At 39.4% G+C, this 12,159-nt stretch overlaps 1 protein-coding gene across 2 annotated transcripts in view; it reads right to left on the reverse strand.

The window, feature by feature from the left end:
• EAPP (E2F associated phosphoprotein) overlaps window positions 1-7,703 on the reverse strand; it is a 28,737-nt gene extending 21,034 nt beyond the window's left edge. Inside the window, exons 1-4 of one of the 2 annotated variants that reach the window (XM_001364929.4) lie at window positions 7,218-7,703; window positions 3,676-3,857; window positions 2,544-2,636; window positions 13-136 (exon numbers count right to left, since the gene is read on the reverse strand). In XM_001364929.4, the coding sequence (XP_001364966.1) occupies window positions 13-136; window positions 2,544-2,636; window positions 3,676-3,857; window positions 7,218-7,291 (473 nt within the window). In that variant the 5' untranslated portion in view covers window positions 7,292-7,703. The remainder of the gene's footprint in view (window positions 1-12; window positions 137-2,543; window positions 2,637-3,675; window positions 3,858-7,217) is intronic. The other variant, XM_056821568.1, reaches the window with a different exon arrangement.
• Window positions 7,704-12,159: the final 4,456 nt, after the last annotated feature.

Raw genomic sequence — 12,159 nt, forward strand, 5'->3', positions numbered from 1 at the left:
TAAATTTCTTACCCTCTTCTTTGTGCATCCACCCAGGCCTGATCTCTATTGTCTTTTTCAGGATCATATAATAATTCATCATTTGTTGGTATCCGATACTGTTGTTTTTTTTTCTTCTTATTCACTTGTGATATTACTGAAAATGTAAAGGAAGTGCCTTAATACCATTTCAAATAGGCATATCTAACTGATCCAACCATTCTGGAGAGCAATTTGGAATTATACCCAAAGGGTTATAAAACAAAGTATACCCTTTGTTCTAAGAATACCACTAAGAATATCCCAGAGAGATTTAAAAAAATGGGGGAGGGGCCCTACTTATACAAAAATATTTATAGCTATTTTTGTGGTGACAAAGAATTAGAAATTAAAGAGATGTCCATCAGTTGGGGAATGACTGAACATGTTCAGTCATGTGATAGTGATGGAATACTATTGAGCCATAAAGAATGATGAACAGGATTATTTCAAAAAGATCTGGAAAGACCTTCACAGATTGATGCAGAGTGAAATAAGGAGAACCAGGAAAACACTGTACACAGTAACAGCAATATTGTGTAATGATCAATTGTGATAGACTTAGCTATTATAGGCAATACAATGATCCAGGACAATTCTGAGAGACTTGTAACTAAGAATGCTATCCACCTCCAGAGAAAGAACTATTGGAGTCTGAATACAGATAGAAGTGTGCCATTTTTTAATTGTTTATTTGTGTTTATGTTTGGGGGGGGGTTGGTTTTATAAGATTACTCACTAACAAAAACAAACAATATGGAAATGTTTTGCATGATAATACATGTCTAACACGGATCAAATCATATGCTATCACCAGGAAGGAAAAAGGAAGGAGGGGGATAAATTCGATCATTCAGCTTAGGAAAATTTGTATGGAAATTTGTTATTACAAGTAATTGGTCTAAAAAATTAAAATAAAAAAAATTTTTAATCAAATAGTCATGTCTTTTTAAGCACATTATAAAGAATTTTCTATGCTAAATATTTTCTGTTCTCTTTCTCATTTATACATTTTTGTTAAAAATTTTAAAAAAGGAAAAAGACGATACCTCTCCCCTCCTAACCTGCCTCAGCCCCAAGTTCTTATCTAGCTAAAAAAGAAATTTAGCATTTTATGGTACAGGAATAAATCCACATACCAATACAAAACTCTCCATAAAAATTCTAGTAACTAATATTATAAATGCTGATTTACTCATCATCTTAAGCAAATTACTTAATTTCTCTGGGCCTAAAGTTTCCCTCCATTCTCATGGTAAGTGCTATTGAACTGTGAAATAAAATTTGATCCAGCTGTTTAAAAATATTCACCACTGCTTTACTTGTAATATCAAATTACTACAAAAAACCCCTAACCTCATTAACTGGGAGAATTGCTGAATTCATAAAGCAGAATAGAAAATTATGTTATGAAAATGATAAATAGGAAATATCATAAAGAAAGGGAATGGAGGAAGAAAACAGGGTCAAAAAGTGGAACTTCTCAGAGTCCACAAAGTAGATGCAAAAGAAAAGTTTTTATATGCTCATTTGTTTATAAATGTGTTTGGTTCTAACATCAGAATAGGATCTTACCTCTTTATTTTACAGGTTTATTTTGTTACTTTTGTTGGCAGGTGGGTTTATAATGAAAATAATTTTAGACTATACAATTAAAAACTTTTGGTTGATTTGTAAAGAATATTGTAATAGGAATCAATAAAATTGTTTTTCTTCATATTTAAGGCATTCAAATATAGTTGATAGTATAAACACTTCAAAATCAACAAGGAAGAGTAAAGTTTATATTTTCTTCATATGAAGTCTTCAGATATTCATTCTAATGGAATTACTTACATTTCTTTAAGAAAACTGAGATTGAGGGCAGCTGAGTGGCTCAGTGTCAGGCCTAGAGTCAGGAGGTCCTAGGTTCAAATCTAGCCTCGGACACTTCCCAGCTGTGTGACCCTGGGCAAGTTACTTAACCCCCATTGCCTAGCCCTTACCGTTCTTCTGTCTTGGAATCAATGATTCCAAGACAGAAGGTAAGTATTATTTTAAAAAGTATTATTAAAAAAAGAGAAAAGAAAAAAAAGAATGAAAAGAGATTAGAGCATGTCACCACCCTTGCCTTTGAATGTTTATAGTAAAAATCTAGCTAAGAGAAAGGGAAGTTGATAGGAAAAGTTGTTTTCAGTTGTGTTTGACTCTTCCTGACCCCATTTAGGGTTTTCTTGGCAAAGACACTAAAGTAGTTTGCCACTTCTTCTACAGCTCAAATGAGGAAAATGAAGTAAAAAGGGTTGTGATTTGCCCAAGGGTCATAAAGCTAATAAGTTTCTGAGGCTAGATTTGAACTCAAGAATATGTCTTCCTGACTCCAGGCCTGGCACTTTCCCTGCTCTACCACATAGCTACACTAAATGAAAATGTCTTACAGCTACTTAAAATCAGTTATATCAAGATAATACTAACTGGCTAGCCTTTTTTGTTTATCAAAAAGGAAAAAAAAAACCTTACTGGAAGAGTAAGTATATAGTACTTGCCTGTATCTTCATCCTCAGAATCAGAATCAGAATACATGTCATCATAATACTTTGATAGAACCACTGAAGTTTTCACAGGTCCTAAGGAAGAACCTATTTTTAAAAATGAAAAGCCAGAAGCAAAAAAAAAAATGTTACAAGTGGATTTATCACACATTCAACTCAGAATCCAATCACATAAACTGTAAAAATCAGGGAAAGAAAGGATTCTACCAAACTCCTCCCACAATACAAATAAGATTCTGATATGTAACTAAAAATCAGTCTGGAGTACAATTACATTTTATCCAAGGACTTAGTATCAAAATAATATCTCCTTAGCCCTATATGGGTTACTCAGTGTTACAGAGTAATTATTAGAACTCACAGGGCCATTTACTATTATCAAATCAAAAGGGGAAAAAAAGTCTGAAAAATTTAAACTATTAAGAATATTCAGGGGGAGGTCCTAGGTTCAAATCTGGCCTCAGACACTTCCCAGCTGTGTGATCCTGGGCAAGTCACTTGACCCCCATTGCCTAGCCCTTACCTCTCTTCTGCCTTGGAGCCAATACACAGTATTGACTCTAAGATGGAAGGCAAGGGTTTAAAAAAAAAAAAGAATATTCAGGGGGCTGCTGGGCAGCTCAGTGAATTGAGTTAGGCCTAGAGACAGGAGGTACTAGGTTCAAATCTGTCCTTGGACACTTCCTAGCTGTGTGATCCTGGGCAAGTCACTTAACCCCCACTGCCTAGTCCTTACCACTCTTCTGCCTTGGAACCAACACATAGTACTGATTCCAAGATGGAAAGTAAGGGTTTAAAAAAAATAATTTAAAAAAATTTTCTAAAGAATATTCAAAACATGGGACAAATTTCAAGGACAGGAAAAAAAGGAAATCAAGTATGGTAAATCCTGAAATCTTCCTTAAACAACTTAATCTTAGGTCTTTCTGAGCTTTTCTTTTTCCCTCTCTGCAACATTATCCTATTCCAAAACAGTCTTAATATAAAAGTATCACTTGTATCCTAGCAACAACAGAGAAAAAATTGCTGTGGATAATGAATGACAAACATCAACTAAATCACTAGAAAAAAATTTTTGACTCGGCGATCTAAACTAAGTGTTTAAAATACCAAGTTGAAGATTTACCTGTTTCTATTGATGACAACTTATCTTCCATTGTTTTTATGGTGGAATTTAATTCAGCTTCCATTTCTTTTTCAAATTCATCTTCACTAGATGATTCACTTTCACCAGTAAGACATTCTCTGATAAGTTTTCGCTTTTGGTCAGGAGTGCCATGTAAAAGCACATCTACTTCATCTTCAGAACTAATATTTAAAAACAGACAATTAGCAATATATAAGTATACAAAAGATTTGTAATAGAGCTTACTTAAAGGCACAGTAAACAGAGGAAACAAGGTAATCAGTCAACAAGCATTTATTAATCATCTAATATATGGGAATAAAAAGAAAGGTAAAATACAGTCCTTGCCCTTCTGGAGCTCACAATCTAATAGTGGAGTAAAGAACGGCATCTAGGTTGTCAGCCTGGGGGCCTGGTAGAATGGTGATGTCCTTAACAGTAATAGGGAACTTGGGAAGGGCAGAGAGTTTGGAGGAGAAAAGATGAGTTCAATTTTGGAATTTGAGTTTAAGATGCCTGCAGGACATCCAATAAGAGATATCCAAGAGGCAGTAGGCAGTGTCCAAAAACTGGAGGATTAGCAGAGAGGTTAGGGATGGATAAGTAGATCTGAGAATCATTGGCATAGAAATGATAATATGGAACTGATGAGATCATAAAGTGAAGTAGTATAGAGGGAAAAGAGAAGAGGGACCAGAACTGAATTCTATGGGTCACCCACTTACAACAGGCATGACTGGAATGAAGATCCAGCAAAAGCAGAGAAGTCTAGGAGAACTAAGAGAAAGTAGTAATTTAATTTTACGCAGAATCTTGATTAGCACTTTCAACAAGTTAATTTTCTCTCTGCCTTCTCTTTGCTAATGTTTCCCCAACCAGCCTCATAAATTTAAATAGAGATGTTAAGACTATGAATAAAATTAATTTTCAATAAGAAATTAAATATAAAAATTCTTTTCTACAAATTTTATTCATAATTAAATCAATTATTCGGGGGTATTTAATCAACATATGAATTATACAGGTTCTCTGCTTCTGTCCTCTGGAGTTGCTTGTTTTTTTAATTAAAGAATTTCTTTCCATGTTTACATGATTCATTTTCTTCCCCTACCCTCTTCCCACCCTGAGCCAACAAGCAATTCCACTGGGTTGTACAAATGTTATCACTTGACACCTATTTCTATATTATTCATTTTTGCAACAAAGCAATCTTTTAAAGCCAAAACCCCAAATCATACCCAAATAAACAAGTGATAAGTCTATGTTTTTCTTTTGTGTTTCTACTTCCAGAGTACTTCCTTTTTCATAAGTCCCTCAGGAATGTCCTGGATTATTATTGTATTGCTATGGAGTATACAATCTTGAGTCTCCAACTTTTGATGGGAAGGGCTGAGAGAGCTGAACAAATGAAACTTGATATTTCTGACTAATATAGTCTCAGAATTTTTTATATATATTTTCAAAGTATTTTTGCAAACACTTAATTTTGTAAGTGTAAGCTCCTCAATAAAAGTTCCTTGAGGGGCTAGGACTGTTTCAGTTTTGTCTTTATATCCAGCACCCAGCATAATATATACACAGCAGGCATTTAACTTTATTAATTGAGCCTCAAAAGGGCCTGGCGAGGTAGAAAATGCAGCCAACATCAGCTCTCTTTTACAGAGTAATGCATTAGATTCAGAAGTGGTCACAGGAACAAATCTAAGTTCTAAGGTTCTAAGTCCAGTATTGTTTCTACTGTACAAAATGCTTCTTTTTAAAAAGAAAAATCTTGGTTTTGATGCCTTTTATATTTATCCTAGCTAAATGATCCAATGATAAGAGTACTAAACTGAAGGGTCAAGAAGATCTGAATTTAAGTTTTCTATCTCATATAGATAATAGCTGTATGATCCTGGGCAAGTCACCAGATTCTTTCAGCCTTGGTTTATTCACCTGTAAAACAGGGATGATAATAATAGCACCTACCCCACTAAGGCTATAATGAGGATCAAAAGAGATGATACATGTAAAATGCTTTGTAAACTGTAAAGTGCTATGAAATGCTAATTTAAATACAACACGCACATAATATCCTTTCACTCTTACCTACCCAGTTCATCAAAACTAACAGCTATATCCGCTGGTTCTAAAAATATGTGCAACAGTTCACATCCATGTCTGCTATCTTCTTAGCTCCTTACATAAAAGTCTGATTGAACTTTGGATACTATGAAATTTGCAGTATCGTTTATAAAGTTTACTCAGCCAGGCTTAACTAGTTTCTTTCACCTCAACTTGCAGCTACCCTGGTACCTGAAGGTCCTTATAACAGAGCAAGGAGGTACAATAAATAAAGCATCAGGCTTGGAGTGAGGAAGATCTTACTTCAAATCTAGATTCTGACACAAAGTATGTGACCCTGGAAAAGTCATTTAACTTGTTTGCCTCAATTTTCTCAACTGAAGATAATAGCAGCACCTACCTAGTAAGGTTGTGGTGAGCATCAGATTAAATAATATTTGTAAGGTGCTTAACTCCCATGGCACACAGTAGGGCACTTTATAAATGGTTATTCCCCTCTCATCTCAGATCTAAACTACTGCAACAGCCACAAGTCTCTCCTTACTCCAGTCTATCCTCCACTCAGCTGACAAACATCTTCCTAAAACACAAATTTGACAATGTTACCACCCTCCTGGGGTTCCTCTCCTCACATTCAATCAACTCAAGTGGGTCCCAATCATCTTCAAGATAAAATATAAAATCCTCTTTTTGGCATTTAAAGTCCTTCATAACCTGTACCTTTCTAGTCCCCACCGTTACTTTCCAAAAGCATTCCATTTCCCAGTTCTTTGAATTTTCACCAGCTGTACCTGGTGAAATACCTGGTATTCTCTTCCCTCTTCATCTCTGCCTCCTCTCTTCTTTCCATTTCCAGCTAAAATCCCCCTCTCTGCAAGAAGTCTTTTCTGATCCATCTAAGACTAGTTTAGCCTGTTTGTAGTGTTTCGTTCTCACCAGACAGTCAGCTTCTCGGGAGCTGAACTGTCTTTTGCCCTAGTATCTCCAGAGTGACAGAGCACAGTGACAGACACATGGGAGGCCCTTGTAGATTTGATGCCTGCAGGCTGTGCTCCCAACTATCCCCTAGCTTTTTCAGGTTCAGGAGACCCCTCCCTCTCAGCTGGGTGTTTTCAGTGGCTATTCCTCAAGAAATACTCCCAAGATCCCCCACTGTCATCACCAGATGTCAAGGCAAAGCCAAAGGATTCCTGGGTCACATATCAGGGACCCACCGTCACCTCTCCAGGAGGTGGACAAGAATCTCGCTCGGTGACTCCCGGCCTGATCCTAAAAACCGTCGGGGAGGCGGCGGGCGCTCCCTCGCTTGCTCTCCTCCCCGAGGTCCCATTTCTTTTCGGAACGGCTCGAACAGTAATCAAGTGTCCAGCATCAAGTCTGCATCTGCCTTTGAGCTTAGCCCTGGTCCATTCTGGGAACCGAGATAGATACAAGAAAGTCCTGCCCCGATAACTGCGGAGGCCCCAATTCAGACCTACCTACTCAAAGCTGGTTCCTCATCGCTGGGTTCTTCAACTACATACGGATCATCATCTTCAGAAAGCCGGTTCATAGTGAGCTGGGCCTTGGCCTAGCACGGAGTCCGAACGAATCCACAGAGCTAACAGATTGTAGTCCTTCCTCCTTCTACCTTCCACTACAGAGCGACTTCCGCTCCCTGGTTACTGCGCCTGCGCTGGGAGCTCTTAGCAGGAGCTGGAAGGGGCAGGGCTGAGAGGAGGCAAAGGGAAGCACCCGGGGTTTGAGAAAAGGCAGTTCCTACCTTACTATAGGTCTGGCGCTCTATGAACGTCTGCAGTTCACTTTTCATCCCGCCCAGCTTTGACTCCGAGATGCTCTGTCCTAAGACCAATTTCCTAAATCGCCAGAGAACTCCGCAAAAATTTGCCAAAATTTGAACAAAGGCCCTTCAAACCTGCATACGAGTTTTCTTGTATGTGAGATGCAGCTGAGTGGTGGTGAAGAGAGCAACAAACCAGAAGCCAGGAAACCAGGATTTTAGTCCTGACTTGTTCACAAATTAGACGTGTAACCTTAGACATAACATCTCTAATCTTGGTTTCTTAATCTGTAAAATAAGAGAGGATTATAATGAGGTTTCCTCTAGCTCTAAAACTTTATAATTCAGTGACAACATTTATAGGCAGAGATACTTCTAACCTGTATACTTAGGGTTCCTATCATGTTTAACAACTGACTGTGGGTCTCCTTGAGAATGGTAAGGCATAGCTATAGACGCCTTGCTACATGCCAAATACTAGCAACACTAGCAAATACCAGGATTTCCTTGAAAAACATTTTCCCAAAATATGTCCATTTTATCAGCATAGAACTGAGCAGGGATTCCATACAATCACTAAGAAATGCTTTTCCTACAACACTTTAACAATTTGCAGAAGTTTACTGGTTAGTTGGTTGTGTTTATAGGGAAACGAAGATTTCTTACATTAAGCCCAGCAATATCTGCAAAAGACCCCATACAAGGTCAATGATAAAAGAAGACTGAAAAGAAACAGAAGTTAATTCCTTTGTTTCATCTAGTACTAACCAAAAAGATCAGCAGGGAGCCAGCATAAGTTCATATCAAAATGAAAGCCAGCTGAAGGGATGAGAAGAAATGTGCCTGGAAAGCCAATGCCAATTCCCACAAACAGATCTGAATTCAAGCAATGCCTTGAAAGGGAAGGGGAAAGGCTCCAGTAATAGCTTATCCATGATACCAATTTATAACTAGGAATTGTGCAAGAGAAAACAGAGACTGGCAACTCACAGAACTCACAGTAGACCAAAAGGAGACTGGAAAAAAAAAAGAAGAATTTGGGGCCTATCCAGATTAGTAAGCATTGTCAACATGTAATCTAGAAACCCCAAACTTGTGGCCTAGTGGGATCTGGAAACCCCAGGTTTTGACCTTGTCACATGAAAGATCCTCCCTGAGAGAAAATTCTGCTTCACTGCCTCTTAGACTAACAATAGAATTTAAGATGTTAAGTATCTCTTTTGTCCCAAAGGTCTCTTCCCCCTAAAGCCAAAATCTTCTACCAAAGTAGCCCAACCTTTGGCTGGGTCTTTCCCTTTTGGTGTCCATTGTAAAATATCAGCCCCTTACTGTTATTCCTGTCTGGAACTCCTCATTTTCCTTTGTTACCATTGTAAAGTCAATCAACTGTCCCTCTTATCCTTAGCCCCCATGTTTTACCTAGCAAGGTATTTAAACTCCCCAACTTGAATAGCTCCTCCAAGTTGCCATCTAGTATGGTGGCACTCCCAGGGATACTATCCAGAGTCCAGGGTTTATACCCTGAAAAAGTTGTGGCAACAGACTATGAGTAAAGAATGAAATACTGAATTTATCTCTACCCTGATTAAAGACTTGGTTTTTCTGACTATTTAATAGTTCTGTGTTATTTACAGTTTAACAGCATCAAGACCACAGAGGTGAGAGGAAATTCTCAAGTCCTACATTTAACCCATCCAAAAGCACTAGAGGACTTGTCCTGGCACAAAATTCCAAAACAGGGAATAAGGCTGAAAATATGAGTAAAACAAAGAAAAAAAAACAAAAACAAAGCAAAAAGATGAAGTGAGTTAAGTTATCCAAGAGGTTGTCAACATGGAATCTAGAACCCCAAACTTGTGGCCTAGTGGAATCTGGTGAGCCCCAAGTTTCAGGACTAGCTTTTTTATTAAACCCTTACCTTCTGTCTTGGAATCAATGCTGAGTATTGTTAAGCATTTGCCCAAGGTCACACAGCTGGGAAGTGTCTGAGGCCAGATTTGAACCTAGGACCTCCCATCTCTAGGCCTGGCTCTCAATCCACTGAGCCACCCAGCTAACCCCTCAGGACTAGTTTGTAGGTTGGAGACTCCAAAGTTTGTACTTGTTCCCTGTTCCCATGGGAATCCACCCTGAAGGGAATCCCTGGCAAGCAGCTTCAGACTGAGTGGTGACCCTCAGGTGAAGGACAATCCTAGTTAGGAGGGACTAAGCATATGCTAAGGACTCTCTTTGTCTTAAGTAGACTTCCCTATTGTACCAGAGACCCTTTCCCAAGAAGATTCACACCTGGGCAGGAACCATCCTCTAGTATCCATTGTAAGCAGCCCTTTCCCTTACACCATAGCCTCTAGCTATGATCCTTTCCCAAGCTTGATTGTATCCTAGCAGCATAGTTTGAACACTTCCATTTCTTTTGTAGCTATAGTAATGTCAATCATCTTTACCTGCCCCTGGTTTTCCCCCAAATAGTATATAGGTTCCCCAAATTCTTTTGTTCCTTGGAATTGTCCAATCTAGCACTGTTGGCTTTCCCAGGGGTCAGTGTCCAGAATGGCCAGAGTTCAATCCTCAGACTCCATGCAGTTGTGTGGTGTGCAGCTCTGTGTCAAGGCCTATTATTGCATTGAACCCCTTTCCCTCGATTAAAGAGTGATTTTTGACTATTTAATAGTTCTGTTTTTCCCAATCAACAAGGTCAATCAAAAAAATCTCACAACTTTGAGGAGAGGCAATGGTTGTGGGAAGATAGGAGAAAGCAAGAAAACAAAAGATTCTATATCCCCAAAAAATACTTCATTAGGATAGACTCCCCACTCAATGCAGGAATCCTCAGAGGGTCCCCCACCCCGAGCTTCTTGCAGACATTCTAGGATTTACAAGCCTTGGGTCAAAAGTGAAAAGCAAAGGACCAAATACCCTCTAACTTCAACTTTCTGGCTAATTCTGAACACCTGGACTGAATCCAGCAGCATGCAAGCCCAGCCTAGCCCAAACTTTCCTAGGGCTTTTTGGGTGGGTCCAGCATGGTCTTCCCTGCCTAAACCAAACAGTGCCTGAACACAGCTAAGACCTTTCCCAACCTTGTGGCCTAACTTGAGAAAGAGCAAACTTAGGGCAAGTCCAAGAGTCAAAGAGAACCTGAACCTAGCCCAAGAAGTAGAAAAATAGGCCCTGGGATAGTCTAGGAAAGGTCTTGGTACCAATGGACAAAACCTAGTGGTAGGAGAGACCCTATGCAAAATCAACCCAAACAGTTCTTGAAGCTTGAAGTGAGAACCCAGCATAGGAGTAACCCAAGGGCCCAGTAGTGGAAGAAGAGGAGAAGGACTCAAGGCAGAGACCATAGCAGGGACAAGTTGAATACCAAAAGGAAATTCTTGGTAGTGAGACACTAAGCACTAAATCTCCTGAAGAAGTCAAGGAAAAGCATCTGAGGGGGAAAAAAATGTTCTGGTCATAGGAACTTGAAGAAATACCTAGAAGAAATTGAACAAGAGATTATTATTGTTATTCAGTCTTATCTGGCTCTTCATGACCCCCCTATCTGGCATTTTCTTGGCAAAAATACTAAAGTAATTTGCCATTTCCTTCTCTGGATCATTTTATAGATGGGGAACTAAAGCAAATAGAATGAAGTGACTTGCCTACAGTAACACAGCTAGTAAGTGAGTGAGGCCAGATTTGAATTTAGGTCTGGACCAGCCCGGGAACCTATTTTCTCCCTGACCCCCAATTCCAGAAGTTCCTATCTCTCCCCCTCCTGACATATGCCAGGAATGGATAACACCTCAGCTCTAGGAGTTCCTCTTAACTCCCCCCACCCCAGGAATTACTCTGCACTCCCCCCTACCACAAAAGTGTATAAAAAGCCTGCAAACCCCAGCCTCAGGGCCAGAAATTTTAGTGATGTGCCCCAAATTGCAGTTTGCTTTAATAGAATGTAGTCGAGGCAGAGCTGTAAGGGTTAAAGCCCTCCTCTTCTCCCTGCTTGGGCTGCATAGTCAAGGTCGTGGATTGAACTATGTACGACCTGCCCAGCTGCATGCTCAAGGTTGAAATAGTCAATAGAGGGAGGTTTGATAATGATTGTGAGAAAATGCAAAGTTGGAATAGTCAACAGAGAGAGGTTTGATAAACACTGTGGGAAACTGTGAGAGACTTGTTTCTCTGCCCTTTTTTTGAATCCTCTCAGTTCCTCCTTGTGCCTGGCAGGTAACATCATGAATTCCTATGAAGTTGCCCAATTATTGGTTCCTGCTGTTGCTGGGCTCTAACGTCATATCTTCCTGTGGTCTTAATCTATATATGCTTTGTTTGAACTCAATAAAGGGTCATTATCAATAGCGTCCATTCATTACTCTTCACTTTTCATTACCCCAAGTAAGTTCACACAGGGCTGGCCAACCCTGGCGCTGAGCCTTACAATAGAATCCCTCTTGTCAGTTACACTGTTGGGTACCGTTTCATACTTGGGATCATAACCAGGCACTTAATATGGAGGTTTGTCTGGGATCCCATGAAGGAAATGGAGTATGACCAACAGAGGAAGGGGGCCCCTGTCCCCAGGGCAACTCGGTTCGATGTGATCCAGAACATGCCACATCTCGGTGGAGGACAGCAGGGTCTGGTGAGTAGCCTCT

This window comes from Monodelphis domestica, chromosome 1, assembly GCF_027887165.1.
Source record: "Monodelphis domestica isolate mMonDom1 chromosome 1, mMonDom1.pri, whole genome shotgun sequence".
Classification (NCBI taxonomy): domain Eukaryota; kingdom Metazoa; phylum Chordata; class Mammalia; order Didelphimorphia; family Didelphidae; genus Monodelphis; species Monodelphis domestica.